We start from the raw sequence: 20,134 nt of genomic DNA on the forward strand, positions 1-20,134 counted from the left end.
AACCGTCCCACTTGTCCTTCACTTAACCGTGATTATTCACGCATTATTTAATTTAACAATGACATTGACTTCATTGTTTTAATCACATACGACGGCGATTAATTCACACGTAGTTTTGCGGTCTTATTATTCCATTTTATTATTATTATTATTATTATTATTATTATTGTGTGCGTGGATATTTTAGTTTTCTCAAACACTCTCCTTCACAAAGCATTCAATGGGTCTTGACATATTTTATGCAACTATTCGTCAACTTGTAATATATTATGTTATACATGGTATAAAAAAAAAAGCTCAAAATATTTATGTAATCCAAGCTTTTTAAATTATATCATAAATATGAAATTATTTTTATAAATATCAGTATAGCTATAACATGCCCTTATTTTTCTTTTGTAAAAATTTCCAATCACTTATATTGTACCTATAATATCGAATTATTATCATAAATAGAAAAAAAGAATGAAGCGAAATTGAAAAAATTAAGTACTTACGACTAAAAGTAATTAATTCCATGAAATTAGGTAAAAGTAATTAATTCCACAAAATTCCAACAGTTCGCCAAAACGACAGTCCTTTCATGCATACCAATTGTGTTTTCTAATTAAACCAAAGCGTATCTATTTTTCTTAGGATTGACAACGGGATGAGATTAGTTAGGATTGTCAATCATAATTTTGTCCTGAACACTAAATCTGAACAAGAATGTATTTCAATCTTGTCCCAATTGGAATCTTGAATTATCTTGGATAATAAGAATTTTTTGTCATACGCAACAGATTCTGTCACAAACAATATGTCATGCGATAATAACCAACATACCATCCATATATATGTAATTCAATAAAGCGACTTATCATATATTTATAAAAAAAAATCTAAATTTCAAGGTATTCAAGATCTCATCATAGTTCTCAACCATCTTTTGTTTCCACCCCCAATACTAAACCGGGAAGAAATTTTGTCCCCAATCCTATTCTCAACGAACTAGGATCTCGAAATTCAATCGAAATTCATAGAATTTTGTCAACCATGATTCTTCTCCACCAATCCCCCGCCAAAATGGAAAAAAAAAGTAAATTTAAAAAAAAAAAATCCGAACTCAACTGGGACACCGACTCATCCACCGCCATAAAACGGAAATCGCCCACCACATGCGACTTGATAATCTCATAAATTTTCACGCAAATGCAACAGCACAGGCATTAGCCGTGCAGTAGCATTACATTACAATAAAAAGACAAAACAATCCAATCCCTCTGGATTTTCCCTTACTTTCTACTACCGCTGCCTCTCTAATCTCTCTCCGATTTTATTTTTTAATTTCTATTTTTTTTGGGTTGTAAAAAAAAATATTAAAAAATAATAAATACACACTAAGCCTTTGATTACATAACATAACATAAACAATTAAACATAACTGACTCCCGCAATCATATTCATATATACCCCCCTTTGTCTCCCGGTTCTCTTATTCTTGCTCAACAAACCTTTCGTCCCCCTTGTTGGTTGGATCATCGCATCGGCCTTACAAAACAAAATTATTAAAGACAAGGGAGAAGAAGAAGAAGACCAAACTACGACGACATGGTCGAAACTCGACGCAGCTCCTCTTCTTCTAAACGCGCCCTTCCTTCTTCTCAAGCATCCCCGCCTCCTTCCAATAAACGATCCAAGGTTCTTTCTTTTTTAATTTATTGTTATTATTCTTTTGTTTTTGATAAATTTAGGGTTTAAATCTTGGGTGGTCTGATTTTTGTGTGTCTGTGTGTTCTTGTCTGGATTGAATCGTGACGAAACCCTAGGCTACTGACGCGCCTCCGTCGACCGGCGACATGCCTGTAGCGCCGCCGTCTGAGGCGGCTTCGAAGTCGGGGTCTGAATCTCGAGAGCCGGAGCTCCGATCTTCCGATCTGGACCTCACCGATGATGCCAAGCCTGCTGACGTCGACAAATCTGTCGATGCTGACGTGGAAGCTGATGCTTTGGTGTCTCCTCCGACTCCTGGTGCGATCTTGTTTTGTTTTCTTTGCGTTTTGTTTTAATCCATAATTTTGTATTGTTCTTTCATGATTGGGTTTTTGGAGGGTTTATGAATACTAATCTGGTTTGGTTTGTGACATTTGGTTGGGGTTTTAGGTGAAACTGCCGTAGATGCAGAGAAATCAAAGGCGGTTGGTGTGGTTTTTAATGGGCGGGTGAAGAAGCGGGCAACAAAATTGGGAAAAGTTGGTTCTAGAATTCCATGGGCAAGACTTATTTCACAGTGTTCACAGGTGTGAGTTCCTTAACATTCTCTAGATTTTTGATCTGTTTGGTTCTTTTGGGTGTAAAGGTTGAAAATTATACCTAAATGTATTTTAAACATCTACAATATTTTATATTTTTTGTTTCTCTCTCTCAGTTTGTAGTTACTCATGTCAATTGAACAGAAAATTAGGATTATTTTCGTTCAAATTTTTTAGTTTCTTGACTAGTTACACCTTCCTTTTAGTTGATAAGTAGGTGTTATATGAAGGAAAAATTGTGGAGGGGTTTGTTGTCACAATGGGAGAGCGCTTATTAGAGGACTGGCTTTAGGAGACAAGCAAGAATAGCATTTCTCATCCAGCATTTGTAATACTAATACAAATAAGTCTCGGAAACTTTTTATTCGAATTATGCCTTTAAATGCTGCCCTACTAGGCCTCATTTTTGTTTAGGCGAGGTCTCAGTTCTGTTGTCAGGGATATATGCATGATAACATTTGAGAAATGCATGAATGCTGTCAATGTTTTTGGTGACGTTTGTGTCTGGATTATGTCTCTAGTGAGGTTTGTAATTTCTTTTTTAGTAGTGACCAGTTTATAAGTTGCACTTCTAGTTACCTGGGAATTGTAACTGGCACCAGTGATTATTGTCTGTAAATGTTAAGAAAGCAAGATGAATACAGTCCAACAGGTCGATCATGACCCTCTTGTGTTCTATTCCTGAAACTTAGAAGCATATTTTTTGTACTTACCTAGGAGGGATTGCTTCTGTATGTTAAGTAGGGTGGATTCATGGATTCTTTGGATGAATAAGATATTTAATTTTTTTTTCCTGGCTAATTGCTTCTTGTTCTAATGCTTTGAAGTATTGCATTCTTATCAGAACTCTCATCTGTCCATGACCGGTGCTGTTTTCACTGTTGGTCATAACCGTCAATGCGATTTATATCTTAAAGATCCATCCATTAGTAAAAATTTATGTAGATTGAGGCGCATAGAGGTACGATTCTTGGAAGTTACTACAGACTCTTAAGATATCACTACTGAATAGATGCTGAAAGGCAAAAATTTGGCTCATGACTAATTTCAGTTTGAGCTTGATTATTCTCCCTTCTTATGATTACAATGTAGAATGGAGGTCCATCTGGTGCATTACTGGAAATTACAGGGGGCAAAGGTGAAGTGGAAGTGAATGGAAATGTTCACCCTAAAGATTCACAAGTAGTTTTAAGAGGAGGAGATGAGTTGGTTTTTAGTCCTTCCGGCAAACATTCTTATGTATCCTTTTTTCCTCTAAATATTCCTGTTTTATTCTTCCACTAAGATTATGGTGTATTTATAACTTTTTTGGTACTTCATTTCTATTTACTTAACCCCCAAATAATAAATTTTTTGGTTTGGATGCTTTGGTGCTACCTTATATCAACAATCACCATTCCTGTTGAATAATTAATTCCTTGACAAGGGGTTAGATTTTCCAGCAGCTTAGTGACGACACTTTAGCTGCACCTGGCATACATCCTCCGATGAGCATTTTGGAGGCGCAAAGTGCTCCACTGAAAACAATGCATATAGAGGCAAGATCAGGAGACCCGTCTGCTGTTGCAGGAGCATCGATATTAGCATCTTTGTCAAATATCCAGAAAGATTTGTCCCTTATTCCACCACCCACTAAAGCTGGTGTGGATGCTCAAAATTCTGAGATTGCATCTCTGGCTTCTGGCTGTGATGGGCCAGAAGACCGTATTCCAGATGTTGACATGAAGGATGCTACTAGTAACAATGATGATGCTGGCTCTTCTTCAAGGGGGAAAACTGTTGTTCCACAGTCTGATGCTGCCAATGAAAACCCAAACCTTGATAGCATTGGATTGGATGCTTGTGTGGATGCTGAAATAGGAAAGATCCCCGGGGCAACTTATGAATTGAGGCCCCTCCTGCGGATGCTTGCAGGATCATCATCTCCTGACTTTGATATTAGTGGTGGCATTTCCAAAATACTTGATGAGCAAAGAGAAATTAGGGAACTCTTGAAGGATTCAGACCGTCCAACTGTTCTGATATCTGCTAGAAGGCAGGCATTTAAAGATAGCTTACAAGAAGGAATTCTTGGTCCTGAAAACATTGAAGTCTCATTTGAAAGTTTTCCTTATTATTTAAGGTGCCATATCTTCGCTTTTAAATTTTTATTTAAGATTTCTATGTTTGCTGGGTATGCTTTTTCCCACCCATTCGTAATGCTTATACACGCATAAAAACTCAATTCAATGCTTGCCTGGTGGTACTTTTTATAGATCTTTTCTTGTGATTGTCTTGTTGGATTTGGGTGATCATGTGATAATCTGCTTTCTGCAGTGATACAACAAAGAATGTTCTGATAGCTTCCACATATGTACATTTGAAGTGTAATAATTTTGCGAAGTATGCCTCAGATCTTCCCACCATGTGTCCTCGTATATTGCTATCCGGTCCTGCAGGTATTATATTCTCCTAAGTTTGTGCTGTTTAATGTCTTTTCTGATTTTTAAACCTTGACGATCATTGGATTTTCCCTTTAGGTTCTGAAATATATCAAGAGACATTGGCAAAGGCACTTGCCAAACATTTTAGTGCTAGGCTTCTTATTGTTGATTCTCTCCTCTTGCCTGGTGTAAGCTGCTTTGATTTCTCTATTCCTTCCGTTTCTTTTAGTGAATTTATCTTTATTTTGCTTTCAATAACCATGTGGGTGGCTAGTGATATTCTTGTAATTCCCCCCCCCCCCACAACAAAAAAAAAAGGCTACTTTGATTTATAAGGGACTGGCTATGAACTTACAACTTCCTCAGTGGGGTTTTTGCCAAACTTGAAGATTTTTTCATGTAAGAGGCTAGGTTTATTCAATTGTTTTACTCTACATCAGTCAAATTTTACATGTTGATGCTACAGGGATCATCTAAAGAAGCTGATTCTGTAAAAGAAAGTTCAAGGACAGAAAAAGCATCAATGTTTGCTAAAAGAGCTGCCCTTTTACAGCACAGGAAACCAACTTCCAGTGTTGAGGCTGATATAACGGGTGGGACTGCAGTAGGCTCTCAGGCTTTGCCTAAGCCAGAGATATCTACTGCATCATCCAAGAACTACACATTCAAAAAAGGCACGTATTGTCTTCTTTTTGCAAACCCCACCAACCCCCCCCCCCCCCCGGCGGTGCAGTCCAAGAATGGGAATGACAACGGTTCACTGCTATGATCCTTTTAAGATTTTTGATGATTGTAAGTTCGTTTTCAGGTGATCGAGTAAAGTTTGTTGGTAATGTAACTTCTGGAACCACTGTACAGCCGACTTTAAGGTATATAATTCTGCAATTTTGAAAACTAAGCATTATATTGAATCATGTATCTCAATAATTCTCCTGCTTTGCATCATCCATGGAAATATGCTGTGCAATCTTTTAGCATAAAGATTCGTGGGATTGTGCCACTATGACTGCAATATCCATGTAATAGTTTGCGCGAAGCAATCTCTTTATTCATGTATGGATCTTTTGTGCCTGCATACAAGTTTTAATATGTTTCCTAATCTTTGTATTTAGATTATTTATTGTATTTTCTTACTATTAAGAAAAATATATAGAAGTTAGCTTTACAATTACTGTGATTATTTATCCTTTTGTTTTTCTCTCCTTTTAATTGAGCAAAAAATTTCACTTCTCCTGCCATGTTTTCCTTTATAACTATTTTCCCTCTTCTTGGCAGAGGACCGGGCATTGGTTTTCGAGGCAGAGTAATCCTTCCTTTTGAAGATAACGATTTTTCGAAAATTGGTGTTAGGTTTGATAGATCAATCCCAGAAGGCAATAATCTAGGTGGCTTTTGTGAAGATGATCATGGTTTCTTTTGCACTGGTGATCATCTTGATCTGTTCAGTTTTCATTTCCCGTATTCCATTGGATTTTGTACTCCAACATTCTTTTATCTTTGTAGAAACTTTCTCAGTTTATCTGAGTTATCTAATGTTCTTGTCACATCTTTACTTTGCAGCGAGTTCACTCCGTTTAGATAGTTCTCTAGGTGATGAAGTTGACAAGCTTGCTATTAATGAACTCTTTGAGGTACTTGCTACTCTACACTGGGGTGAGATTGATTTGTTTTTGCTGTTTTAGTGCTTTTGAAATGAAGGTCAAAGCTCTGGATCCTTTTCTGTGTAGGTTGCATTGAATGAAAGCAAAAGCAGTCCCTTAATAGTGTTTGTGAAAGACATAGAAAAGTCTCTCACGGGGAATAATGATGCATATGGGGCCTTAAAGAGTAAGCTTGAAAATTTACCCAGTAATGTTGTTGTAATTGGCTCCCATACTCAGTTGGATAGTCGCAAGGAGAAGGTGACAAGCAATCTGTTATATTATTCATTTGAATCTTTTTGCATTGCGGTAATTCTTGGTTAGTAAATGTTAACTGTTTCAATTGGTCTTATTTTTCAGTCTCATCCTGGTGGCCTTTTATTTACGAAGTTTGGCAGCAATCAAACAGCTTTACTTGATCTAGCTTTTCCGGTACCATAAACTCTCATATCATGTTTATTATTTTGACTAAATTGGATATATTTGTTGCTTTATTCCTGAATTTGTTGCCTTTCTGCTTGCTATCTATATAGGTTAGGTAGCTATAATTTAATTGATGTTTTTCTGCTTGCTGTTTCTCTGCTTCTGCATTTGATTGATTGTACATTTAGTCATTTAATATTTTTATATGCACTGTAATTTCTTTGCTGAAATTCGCTGATCTTGATCCATATATTTGATGTGCAGTCAGCCTTGATCTGAGTTTCTTTTGGGCCTGTTTAGTTGATTTTTAACTGTGTTATCCTATTTGTAAGCATCCTGGGTTTTAGTAATCTTAGCAATAATAGATTGTATTTTTGTTGTAGTTGAATTGGAACTAGTGTAATGTTGTTAAGATATATTGATGGATGTTTCAGTCAGTCACTTAAGAGATTTAAAATTCTCATGGATTGCTTCACTTGCAGGATAATTTCAGTAGACTGCATGATAGAAGCAAAGAAACACCCAAAGCATTGAAGCAAATTTCTAGACTTTTCCCTAACAAAGTGACGATTCAACTGCCTCAGGTGCTGAGCCCCTAGTAGATTTATGGTTAAGTAGTCTGCAAGATTATCTGAATGCCGAGTCTAATGTTGAGATTTCTGGCAGGATGAAGCTTTACTTTCGGACTGGAAGCAGCAGTTGGAGCGTGATGTTGAAACACTGAAAGGGCAGTCAAACATCATCAGCATACGTTCGGTGAGTATGAACTGATGATCCTGATGACGATGTTTGGTTATCTGCTGCATATCAGCTTGCTGCTGAACACTTGTTGTCTATGTAGTACATTCATAGCATAAGTTGACATATCCTTGGTAAAAGCTTAAGAGGACACATTAAACGCAGTTCGGTCTCATGCATAGATCTTTTGAGTATAGTGTATAGTTTGTGGTATCTGCCTTGGTGGTTAGGGGTCCTGAAGTTCTACTATTGAAGGGTGGACCTGCAAAAGGTTGATTTTGTTGGAACTGTGATGCGTAAGAAATTGGGGTCATTGGCTCCCCCACTTTACGCTAGGATATCCCTTTATGATCATGCGGCGAAAAAATGTTTTCTCTTATATTCAGGTCTTTGCAGACTGATAAGGCCTTCCTTCTTTAGATGCTGCCTCTTAGCACTAGGGGTCCTGAAGTTCTACTGTTGAAGGGTGGTACCTGTGAAAGGTTGATTTTGTTGGAACTGTGATGTGTAAGAAATTGGGGTCATTGGCTCCCCCACTTTATGCTAGGATATCCCTTTATGATCATGTGGCAAAAAAATGATTTCTCTTATATTCAGGTCTTTGCAGACTGATAAGGCCTTCCTTCTTTAGATGCTGCCTCTTGGCACTAGATATTTCTTTTCCAGCTTACAGTTGGACAATCTGACTCATACACTGCAGTTCAGCACTAAATGTTTAGGAAGCAGCATTAATCTAATTTTTTGGGTGATAGGGGAGCTTATCTGGTCATTGTTTATATTATAGACAGTTGTTACTCTTTATACAGTGTGCCTTTGCTCATTAAGGACTTGTAGCTATTGATTTTTGCTTGCTTCTTTTCTTGCTCTGGTTTGGGAATTAATAGAATCTTGTATTTTTTTTTTTTGTTAATTTCTTGTCGATTATTAGTTTGTAACACAAACACGCGCACATATATATAGAGAGACGGGGGCCCTTTTTATTTTATATTAGTAGTCTTATTGTTAGCTGTTTAGTAATGCGGTTATTATAATTTAATTTGTTCATTTTGTGTTAGCAGCTTTAGGAACTTACATATGATTCATGCTTTCAGGTCCTTAGCCGAAATGGTTTGGATTGCGTTGATCTTGAAAGTCTATGCATTAAAGATCAAACTCTTACAACCGAAGGTCAGTATTCTTAGATTCCATGTACTTGTGAATCTTTCATGCAATTTTTATTCATCTCTGTTCATTGATGATACGCTTTTCAATAATGATAGGTGTGGAGAAAATAGTGGGCTGGGCTTTAAGTCACCACTTTATGCATTGTTCAGAAGCTCCAGGAAAAGATGCTAAACTTAAGATATCAACTGAAAGGTTATACATTTTTGAGTTGCTGTCATCTATACATCTGTACTATTGGAGTTAAATTAATGAACAATGTACCCTCCGCTCCCTTTTGTTGACACCATTTACTTTACGTTGCAGCATTATGTATGGGTTGAACATTCTACAGGGCATTCAAAGTGAAAGCAAAAGCTTGAAGAAATCTCTTAAGGTAAGATCGATAGACATCTGTGTTTGCTGTTGTAAACTCATTGCTGCTTTTCCACTTGTCCTTTCAAATTGGGTTATAACATACCCGATTTGTGATTTCCTCCCCAGGATGTTGTCACTGAGAATGAATTTGAGAAGAAACTTCTTGCGGATGTTATTCCACCAAGTGATATTGGGGTTACATTTGATGACATTGGAGCCCTAGAAAATGTGAAGGATACCCTGAAGGAATTGGTGATGCTTCCTCTTCAAAGGCCAGAGTTGTTTTGCAAAGGACAGCTGACAAAGGTTGATTTCCATTGTATTTCCATACATTTTGTCCGTATATCTATGTTTATTTAATTATGTTTTAGTGTTGCTGTCTATTTATTAATTGTTAAATAACTTGTATTTTGTAATCCCAATATGTTCTCTTCATGTAGCCTTGCAAGGGAATTTTGCTGTTTGGGCCTCCTGGTACTGGTAAAACAATGCTTGCGAAGGCTGTTGCAACTGAGGCTGGTGCAAACTTTATCAACATATCCATGTCAAGCATTACTTCTAAGGTATATATGATCTGTTAGAATCTACCTGCTGGAGCTTTCTTGTTTGAGTAATTGTTTATGTCAACATTGTATGATATGTGTTTATTGCTTGCAGTGGTTTGGTGAAGGAGAGAAGTATGTTAAAGCAGTCTTCTCTCTGGCCAGTAAAATTGCTCCAAGTGTTGTTTTTGTTGATGAGGTTAGTTTGACATGTTTTTTCATTGGTTTTGCACATATGTATTCCTTCCTTTTCCCTTCTGATGTAATCTATGCTGATCTTTTTTGTTTCCCAATTCAAATGCTGTTTTGTTCATCTGGCTGGTGCTCTTAGGTTGACAGCATGTTAGGAAGACGGGAAAATCCAGGAGAGCATGAAGCTATGCGTAAAATGAAGAATGAATTCATGGTTAACTGGGATGGTTTGCGCACAAAGGATAAAGAACGAGTTCTGGTACTTGCTGCTACCAATAGGCCTTTTGACCTTGATGAGGCTGTTGTTAGGAGGCTTCCAAGGAGGTAAACATCCGCCCTTGATTTCCATGATTTATTTTATTTATTTATTTATTTTAAGGGATCTGGCAAGAAATGATTCTGACTGACATTCTCGTACGGTGTAGATTGATGGTTAACTTGCCAGATGCCCCAAACAGAGAAAAGATTATAAGAGTTATCTTGGCCAAAGAAGAATTGGCATCTGATGTGGATTTGGAAGGAATTGCAAACATGGCTGATGGGTACTCTGGAAGTGATCTAAAGGTGGACTATACATGAAATCTCTGTATTTTAATAATGAAACTTCTTTTCCTATTCGTGGCTTCTCTAATTATTTCTCTTAATTCTTTGCAGAACCTGTGTGTGACTGCCGCACATTGTCCCATACGGGAAATTTTGGAGAAGGAAAAGAAGGTCAGTTTGTTATAATCATCTCACCATGGTTTATTGCATTTACTGTGTATGAGTATACACACACGTGGAGTGGCTCAAGTGTCCGTGTGGTCAGTGTACGATTCTATTGGCACAGTAATTATTGTGAACTCATGTTGTTTACTGGCTTTTGTGTACGCAATTTTCATGCTTAATATTAGTCAAATGTGACGTTGGTATGTTTCTGAATTGCGTTGTGAAAGCATTGAAACTGCTGTCAAAAAAGTTCGATTTGTCTACCATGTATGTATTGTTGGTTATAGCTTTGATTTGATTTGTGGCACATATTTTAGGAGAGAGCTTTAGCATTGGCCGAGAATAGAGCTTCACCTCCATTGTACAGCAGCGTCGACGTTCGCCCTCTGAAGATGGACGATTTCAAATATGCACATGAGCAGGTATTGCATGAACGTTACAAGTGGATCATATGAATGGACATGGTTATAAGAAATATTAATTTCTGTAACATGTCTTACACTTGGGGTTACAATAATCGATGGTTATGTTGCAGGTGTGTGCAAGTGTATCATCAGAGTCTACAAATATGAATGAGCTCCTTCAATGGAATGAACTATATGGAGAAGGTGGATCGAGGAAAAGGAAATCTCTGAGCTACTTTATGTAGAGGTGGTATCTCTTTTGTATAGCATTCTTGTGTGGTTTATTCGTCTTTATCATCCTAAATGATGGCCAAGATCAGGGACCTGTATTTATGGAGAATTCTGTTGGGCTGTCCCTTTTTCATTGTAATATATATAGGTTTTGGAAGCTTTTACCCTTTTGTTAGGAATTCTTTTTTATATTCATCAAGCAGGTTAACTTAAATCAAAAGTGTTATTTTCCTTCGTTAGAGCTGAGTCTTTCTTCTCTGTACATACTAATTGTTTAATCAAATTTGATTAAATATTGACAAGATAGAAATCTGCGTGTTTGTACATATGATTTTATTGCAACGTCGGCACGGTTGATAAATATTCAAGGGCATTGCAATCGCACCCCCAATAAAAACCTGAAATTATTTCATGGTTGCCTTGTCAGCCATTTGCAGTTAAACCATGATCACAATCTGTTAAAGAGAGTTAGCAGTGCTACATATTTATTAACTAAGATAACAGAAATGACTAAATTGCGAATTCTTCCGTTGTTAATCATGATGGGCTAAGGTCAGCGGGTTCGCCCTATGTTGTTTATTATTTATAACTTGCAACTGCAGCTGATACTTTTTATAGTAGTAGATTCTGGAGGTTTCTATAGTTACGTCCTTCCCACCCTCCTGCCTGATACGTGTCCCGACAGATGAATAAGTAATATCACTTGCACCCAAAAAAAAAAAAAAAAAAATTCTAAATTTCATCGCGCAAGAGTCCAACGTACTTCCAATAACTCCTAAGAAAGAAAGAAATAAATAGATACGGCATGTAAGGGGAAACAACCTCCACCAAACTTTTTTAGACCAAAATCTCAAAGCTCGAGACGGGAGGAGTGAATCAGAGTGGCTGTGAGATATGGCAATTTTGGGAAATGAGGGCAAAACTCGGGCAAAACGACAAATCTGTAAACCGTAGGCTGATGAAATATCCAATATGACCCTCACTGATGGTGAGTTGACTGTCAATGCTAACGGCAACGCTTGTGGGTGTGTCACGTGTGCGCGAGTTTGAAGTTCGAAGAAAACAAAAAAGCAATAGGGGTCCGTCGGTTGACATTTGTTGATTGAATTAGCCAACCCCAATTTACGCTCCGGTAATAATTAATTAATTATTTATTTAACGTCACGCTTTAAATAAGTAGACAGCGGTCCCGCTTTGAATAAATAGAGAGCGGTGTGGCCGAGATCCAAAGAGAAACAAGGAAACTCGCTCTCGCTCGCATATTATTATGTTAGTTATGGAGTTGATGACTCATTCTTCTTCGTTCCTCCTTCCTTCAACCCCCACCGACTCCCGCCCTTCTTTAACGTACGCTCTCGTCGTCCTTAACCAACGCCTCCCGAGATTTGCTCCTCTGCTTTGGCAGCACGGTACTTTTCCTTCACCGTAATTCACTTTCGTTTATTCTATTTTTATGTTGGAAGGAGGAGGGTTTAATCTGTCGCGCGTTTTTGTGTAGAACAGCAAAACTACGTTTGTGTGCTGATGGAGGCGCTAACCGTGTCTATGATGAATTGCCTCAACTTTTTCCTCATGAAGATCCTTCTGATATTCGCCGCAGGTTTTATTTAACAAGCTTTTTTTTTCCCTGCAGTTTTATGTTTGCTGTGATATCCTGAGATTTATATTTATTTATTTTTTAAGTATATTTCATTTCGACGTAATTTTTGCCAAGTTTTTGTATTATTAGGCGATAATTTTCTGATTCTTTTTTCTGCAAAGTGGAATATATGTTTTTTTTTTTAACTTATATAATGGAGAAGATTATAGATTTTTATGTACAAGATTTGCACGCTAATATAATGCTGTAGCATAAAAGAATTGATTCTCTGGGAATATTTTTTATGGAGGTTTTTCATAGTGATGTAGAGATTCTTAAAAGCTGAAAACCAATGCTAAGGGGAAATGAGGGTGAATAATGAGAATTATTGACCTAAGGCCAGAGAATTCATGACACCTGTTGAGATAAATAGCAGCTTTGCGGAATTAGTAACCTTTGGCAGAATGGCCAGTACTTGTACTGCTATATCCAAAGGTTTTCCTTGAGATTATCAGCACCACATAGTGTCTTAATTGTCTCTATTTGGGAATTTGGAGAATTGTAACTGTGTACAGTTCAAATTAAAGCATGCAATCAATCTAAAAGCACAGTGGATTTCCATATATAATAAAGCTTAATTCAACCCCAAAATGATGAAACTTTATGGCAACAGCAGTGTAGATTTGCCATAGGCCCAGAGCCGAACAACAAGACAAATTTTGAGAAAGCTTGATCTTTTTGAATGACCGGCAAGGGGGAACTAATTGGGTAAAGAAAAGCTTGAAATTCCAAAGAAAGAAGTAAATTAAGAATGAGAGGATACTAGAAAGGACTCAATCAAGGAAATAAAGGAGAAAGAACGGGAAGAGATAAGACATGCAGCTTTTCAGTGAATTGTGTTTTAAACTTCAATCAAAAGTAACATAAAGAAAAAAATATTGCTATTAATTTTTATGCTATATTGCTGTTGGAGTGAACTAAGGAGTAATATTAATTCCATTCCATACCTTGGATATAATTATTTTCTTCTATTTCATTTATTGCTGTGATGGCATTTGTTTATTATGTCTAATATGGAGGACATTTTGCAATTTGATCATTCTTCGAAATTAATCAATATGATAACCTACTTCTATAACAATCATGGTAGAGTGATTTTATGGTTTTATTCTTCTTTGGTATCAGACAGTACTAGTTCCTATTTGGAGCTTGAACCCTCTATGTTAGAGCAAATGTTTTAAAGTTTTAACTACAGTACTCAGGAGCTTGGATTTTAGTGCCATGTAGATATGTGCTATCTTGTTACTTCGTGACTGCAAATTTCTTGAATCATTTCTTTTGTTAAGAAGATAATTTTGTAACCAATTAAATCTGTAATTTTCATTAGGTACAAGCCAGACCTCATTAAAGGAGACATGGATTCAATCCGAAAAGAAGTAATGGATTTTTATGCAAGTTTGGTAAGCTAACTATTTTGTTTCGGAAGTGCTTTTCTTGATTATGATTTCTAAGTATGATTTTCATTCATGCCAAAACTTTTGTTAAGGTTATTTAAATGTAGACATGGCACAAAATGATATTACACCATCAAGTTAATATGAACATTAAAATATTTTAGTTTGATGGGCGTGAGCTTCTATATATACGCATCACTCAATTCATTTTTCACTATGTGACATTTTTGTGGTGTTATGGCTTGTATATATACATTGCTCTAAGGACCATTCTTAGATGTTTATGCTTGCTTTCTTAATGCAGGGAACCAAAGTGGTAGATGAATCGCATGATCAGGACACCACGGACCTACATAAATGTGTAGCATATATTCGCGACTGCACACCAAACTTAGAGAAGTCTAATGTAAGTTAATTTCTGTGTTCTTTTGGGTGATGAGATCTGTATTGCAATCTTCAATTATATAAAACCACCTAGTTGCTTGTATGTTAATCATCAAAAGAATATTATTGTTTCATCTTGTAACTTTTAGATTAGTGTATACCATATGTATGTATCTTGAATTACTGAGACATTCATCATATGCATGCTTAAATAGCATTGTTATGGGTTTGTTTCCCTAATCTATTGGCAGCTCCGCATTCTTGTTGCTGGGGCACTTGGTGGACGGTTTGACCATGAGGCTGGAAACATAAATGTTTTATATCGCTTCTCAGACATACGGATAATACTTTTATCTGATGATTGCCATATCCAACTTCTCCCGAAAACTCACCGCCACGATATCTACATACAATCTTCTGTAGAGGGTCCACATTGTGGACTCATCCCTATTGGGATGCCATCGGGGAGCACTTCAACGACTGGGCTCGAGTGGGATCTTGGTAAGTCATTAGTGATCTCATTACCTCATAATGGGGCTCTTTGTATTTTGACTAGCTCAAATTATGATAGCTCTGTTTATTGATTACCACTGCATGAGATACCTTATAGACCAGCTTGTATTTATTTGAATGAAATTGGAGGGTCAGGGAGGAAGGTTTTGAGTGACCATCCATTTTGTAGTTTTCTGACTCGGTACGGCCACAACAATCCTTGGCCAACCAACTGCAGGATCATGAATAGCAGGGCACCTGGAATCTCATTTGTAGTGGACTGTGAATTAGTGTTAATCCTTTGTTGATTACCTTTTGTGCTTCTTTTTCCTGATTCTTTTTATCTTAACGGGGTGTGGTTAAGTTGTTTCTTTTTATCTTAATGGGTGTGGTTAAGTTTCATGTGACAAAAATTTGGTGATGGTTCCACTTGCTCATTTTTAACTTCCTCTGATTATTTCTATCATTTGCCATACGCTATTGGAATCTAATGTGTTGTACCTGTGGACTATTTTCTTTTTCAGATAACACAGAGACTAGATTTGGCGGTTTAGTAAGTACCTCAAATATTGTTAAAGGTGAGAAAGTAACTGTGAGATCTGACTCAGATCTTCTTTGGACAATATCCATAAAAAATCAGTAAAAAAAAGAAATTGCTTTCAAGAAGAGATGTAAAGTCAGCAAATATCCAAGTTTTCTTTGACCTACATTAATGTCCTCTTGCAATTAAAAATATTTAAAGGTGATATGTAGTCAAAGTCTGTATTAAATTTTGAATATTTTACTCTGTGATTGCGGGATTACATATTATATCAATTATTTGGAGAGATGGATCTCTCGCTTAGGTCGTAAAATTTACTTTGTGGATCTCTCCCTTAGGTCGTAAAATTTACTTTGTGAACTCATTTCATATTAGCAGAAGCCTTTTCCCCCCAATGTGAATGATAATATTGTTGAATTATTTCTTTGCAAATAGCTATTCATTAGGTCATGCATGAAATTGTGGGTGCCAATTAGTTGAGTTGTTAAAATCTCGTGTTGAAAATAAAAAGTCAATTCTACGCATGTTGGTGGGGATTGAGTTGCTGTTAAGTTATATTCACACACACACACACATATATATACACGAAATTGGTGGTTAATACTTAGTACACCTATATTTTTGTTTCATTCAAGTAAAGTCTCTTTTTTTGAGGACTGGTATAATTGTAGGGGCTGTTCAGTATTGTTTTGTAACTGATGTTTTCAATTTTGTTTTTAGAATTTAGGTGTAGCAAGTGTTGTTATACTTACAGTACAACTTTCACTTGTTTTCTTCATTTTCTAAAAATAAGCTATGAAATAAAGCATTATATAACATTGTTTCTCTTTCTCGGAAAAATAAAAATAAAAATGAAACATTGGTTCTAGCGATCTCCAAGATATAATAACAAATTTAATTTTTCTCTAATTAACTGTCGTCTCCTCTATGGTCACTCAAACATTTGTCTCGTGGTTGGTTCAAAACATCAAATGCTGCGGAACGATTTAATGTGGTTGAACATGAATCTATATTCTATGGAGGCACTTGCATAAGGATTAGGATGTGCGTACGAAGATTCTTCAAAAGCCAAGGATGGGAGAGACTACAAGTGTGGTACGTTTGGTCCACTCATTTTGTTGGATTGAATGGGACTAGTCTGTAATGTACTATTTGTGTGTAGTATGTTTAATGCAATATAATGTTGGGTTAATTTTGTCCTGCCCCCAACTGTTTCAACATTTTTCGCCACACACCCATATGTTTCGAAAATACTCACTCCACACCCAATTCCGTTAATTTGACCGTTATGTTTAACGGAGCTATTTGAAATTTAAGTAAATGTCCAAAATACCCCTTATCTTGAATTAGAGAAAAATAAAATGAGATAAAATATTAATTTAATAATTAATGTTTACATTAAAAAAATTTATTTAAAGGTAATTAATAATAATTTCATCAATTAAATTATCAAATAAATTTAATTTATCATCATCAAATAATATTTAGGATATGAATTTCCAAATTTGCCCTTTGACCGTTAGAATAAACGGTCAAATTAACGGAATTGGGTGTGGAGTGAGTATTTTCGAAACATATGGGTGTGTGGTGAAATATGTTGAAACAGTTGGGTGCAGGACAAAATTATCCCTATAATGTTTGGTGTTGTGTGGATTATAATATAAAGTAATTTATTAATTAAAAAAATAATTGGTGTCACCATTGACTTTTGTCAGGATTTTATAGATGCTATTTATTGACGTCTTAAACCGGTATCATTGGAATTCTTGTAACGGAGTTTATTCGACGGTACTAATATTTCTGGTTACAGGATTTTATTCATTGTAAATCTACACTCTTTAAGGTTTTTAAGGTCGGAACTATTAATACTGGTGCTGAGAGCATATGACAAGGATTCCATTGCTGTTAATTGTGATGTCAAAAGTCAACGAAAAGTGGCGGCAAAAGGCGGTCATCGGTAGTTTATGGCCGTCGGCTGTTATTTATATTTAACAAATAATTAAAAAAAAATGTGGCAAGAGTGGCCCAAACGAGCGTCTCTCTACGCCATATTTGCCAAACAATATGATGCAAATAAATTTACACAGCACATATCCACCTAAAAACCCCAGCGCCAAACATACTCCAATTGTATTGTGCCCTTTCTTGTATTACGAGTTCAGATTTGTTTTGACTTTCAGTTTTTAGCTCACTCAATTCCTACAGCATATCGAAAGTCAATATAATTTCTGAATTTATTTTTAATATTATAATATAAATAGTTAATATTACAACCCTTAATTACTAATTATCTCTGAAATCATAGTAATTTTTGTTTCAAAGAGATTTTGATCTTAAAAATAATAATAATAATAATGTCATGCGTCTCGTTGCGATCACAGAAATTAATTACGAAAAAGTTACTTTACAAATCGAAAACTAGAAAATAGAGGAAAAATAAGTAAATATATAAAACTCGGGTGCTACTTTAAAAAAAAAAAGAATGTAAAACAGTAATTTCCCGAAGTTAAAAGGCGGCACCGTGACTAGGTCGGCTTCGCTTCAATTTTTGGCGGCAAAATCTTTGCGGTAGGGGAACTAAAACCCCATCTGTTCATCCCTAAAATCTAACCCCTAATTGTCCTTTCGAACCTTCGAATTAACCTCGTCTTCACATCCCGTTCTCATACCTTTTTCCGGGTCTTTAATTTATTAGGGTTTGTTGCAAGATTCCGGTGATAACGTGGCGTCAGAGTATGAAGTCCATCCATTCATAATCGGTGGTGTGATCATGTTCATTGAGTTAGGGCTTCAATGGACGTAGAGACCCCGACTAATTCCCCTACCATTAGGCCTATAAATAAAGGCGTCGTTCACAGAATCTGTGCCGGCCAAGTTATTAAGGACCTCTCTTCGGCGGTCAAGGAGTTAGTTGAAAACAGCTTGGACGCGGGTGCAACCAGCATCGAAATCGCTTTGAAAGAGTATGGGGAAGAGTGGTTCCAGGTCGTCGATAATGGCTGTGGCATTTCGCCCAACAATTTCAAGGTGATTAATATTTAGTATTTCTTTGATGTTCAATGCAATTGTGGAATGTGCATAGCCATTAACTTTTTATCTCTGTTACAGGGTTTTGTTTTCTATTAAATTCTGGAGGACCTGTATCTGTTCCTGTGTAGTTCATTGCTTTCAGGGGAACTTGTAGAAGTTGCTGACATTGTCATCTATTCTAAATTTTTCCTATTATTTTGTTTGCTGCAGGTTCTTGCACTTAAGCACCATACTTCTAAGTTGTCAGATTTTCCGGATTTACAGTCTCTCACCACTTTTGGATTTAGGGGAGAGGCGCTGAGTTCACTTTGTGCATTAGCGAATCTGACAGTTGAAACGAGAACTAAAAACGAGTCAGTTGCTACACACTTGACTTTTGACCATTCGGGTTTACTAACGGCTGAAAAGAAAACAGCACGTCAAGTTGGTACCACAGTCACTGTGAAGAAATTATTCTGCAATTTACCGGTGCGAAGCAAAGAATTCAGTCGTAACATTCGAAAAGAATATGGAAAGTTAATTTCTTTGTTGAATGTGAGTCTATCTTTCTGTAAAAACTTGCAGCAGTGCCTAGTGTTATCTTTAACAATTTGTATATATCATGACTTCAGTTTGAAATGGAGTACCGGCTAGTGAATGTGGGGTTGACAACTGGGACGTGGAGTAATGACTTTGATGGAGATGTGGTTTGCCCGTAAAAGGGTGGTGATATATACAAATTGTTAAAGATAACATCTCCATTTTTGTGGTATAATTTTCTTCTTTGATTTTGAAGTTCAATTGGTAGCCCATATCTCTTAGAGGTTAGAGCTGTTTTCTTATGTCAGGCCTATGCGCTTATTGCAAAAGGAGTTCGGTTTGTCTGCACCAACACAACCGGAAAAAATGTAAAGTCTGTGGTACTTAAAACACAAGGGAGTAGTTCCCTGAAAGATAATATCATAACAGTGTTTGGCATGAATATTTACAACTGCTTAGAGCCTGTGGCTATATGTAAATCAGACAGTTGCAAAGTTGAAGGTTTCCTTTCTAAGCCTGGACAGGGTAGTGGACGGAATTTGGGGGATAGACAATACTTTTTTGTAAATGATCGACCTGTGGATCTGCCCAAGGTCAGCAAGCTAGTGAACGAGTTATATAAAGGTGCAAACTCACGACAATATCCCATTGCAATTATGAATTTTATTGTCCCAACTAGAGCATGTGATGTTAATGTAACTCCTGATAAAAGAAAAGTATTCTTTTCTGATGAATGCTCCATTTTGCATGCTCTAAGGGAGGGTTTACAGGAAATCTATTCCCCAAATAATGCCAGTTATTCTGTTAATAAAGTTGAGCAATTGATAGAACCAGAAAAGTCTGGTCCTAGTTCTGGTGCCGAATCTTGCATGTTTTTGGAACAGTTATCTCCAGATGGGAATGGATGTATTGAAATTCTGAATGAGCAGCAAATTTCTAAGGGCAATACTCCAAAAACAGTTGAGGTTGACACTCTGCACTCAGATGCTTTAGAAGGATTGGTTCATAGTAGTAATGAGAATGGA

General features: G+C 36.5%; 3 protein-coding genes across 4 annotated transcripts in view; all 3 read left to right on the forward strand.

Moving 5' to 3' along the window:
• Positions 1–1,197: 1,197 nt before the first annotated feature.
• LOC18048612 lies at positions 1,198–11,349 on the forward strand. Its single transcript, XM_006444232.2, has 27 exons — positions 1,198–1,680; positions 1,809–2,010; positions 2,143–2,279; positions 3,136–3,252; positions 3,384–3,530; positions 3,725–4,413; positions 4,608–4,729; positions 4,811–4,902; positions 5,181–5,388; positions 5,523–5,583; positions 5,990–6,138; positions 6,275–6,345; positions 6,442–6,615; positions 6,715–6,786; positions 7,260–7,361; positions 7,444–7,533; positions 8,607–8,682; positions 8,775–8,871; positions 8,983–9,052; positions 9,160–9,339; positions 9,474–9,596; positions 9,691–9,774; positions 9,907–10,091; positions 10,193–10,331; positions 10,422–10,481; positions 10,793–10,897; positions 11,011–11,349. Exons 1-27 carry the CDS (start codon positions 1,591–1,593, stop codon positions 11,122–11,124), a joined length of 3,756 nt encoding a protein of 1,251 aa, XP_006444295.1. The 5' UTR covers positions 1,198–1,590; the 3' UTR covers positions 11,125–11,349.
• A 912-nt stretch (positions 11,350–12,261) lies between these two features.
• On the forward strand, positions 12,262–16,885 carry LOC18048613 (thiamine pyrophosphokinase 1). Of its 2 annotated transcripts, none has more exons than XM_024189248.1 (6): positions 12,262–12,519; positions 12,614–12,710; positions 14,077–14,149; positions 14,448–14,549; positions 14,779–15,028; positions 15,544–16,881. In XM_024189248.1, exons 1-6 carry the CDS (start codon positions 12,378–12,380, stop codon positions 15,660–15,662), a joined length of 783 nt encoding a protein of 260 aa, XP_024045016.1. In that variant the 5' UTR covers positions 12,262–12,377; the 3' UTR covers positions 15,663–16,881. The 2 variants fall into 2 exon arrangements, with proteins under 2 accessions (XP_024045016.1, XP_024045017.1); XM_024189249.1 differs by having other exon boundaries at positions 12,434–12,519; positions 12,609–12,710; positions 15,544–16,885.
• Positions 16,886–18,033: 1,148 nt separating this feature from the next.
• LOC18048615 (DNA mismatch repair protein PMS1) overlaps positions 18,034–20,134 on the forward strand; it is a 9,386-nt gene continuing 7,285 nt past the window's right edge. The window contains 3 exon segments of the mRNA XM_006444236.2: positions 18,034–18,587; positions 18,801–19,124; positions 19,418–20,132. Of these exon segments, the coding sequence (XP_006444299.2) occupies positions 18,354–18,587; positions 18,801–19,124; positions 19,418–20,132 (1,273 nt within the window). The 5' untranslated portion in view covers positions 18,034–18,353.

The sequence above is a fragment of the Citrus clementina genome, unplaced genomic scaffold (genome assembly GCF_000493195.1).
Source record: "Citrus clementina cultivar Clemenules unplaced genomic scaffold, Citrus_clementina_v1.0 scaffold_3, whole genome shotgun sequence".
Taxonomy (NCBI): Eukaryota; Viridiplantae; Streptophyta; class Magnoliopsida; order Sapindales; family Rutaceae; genus Citrus; species Citrus x clementina.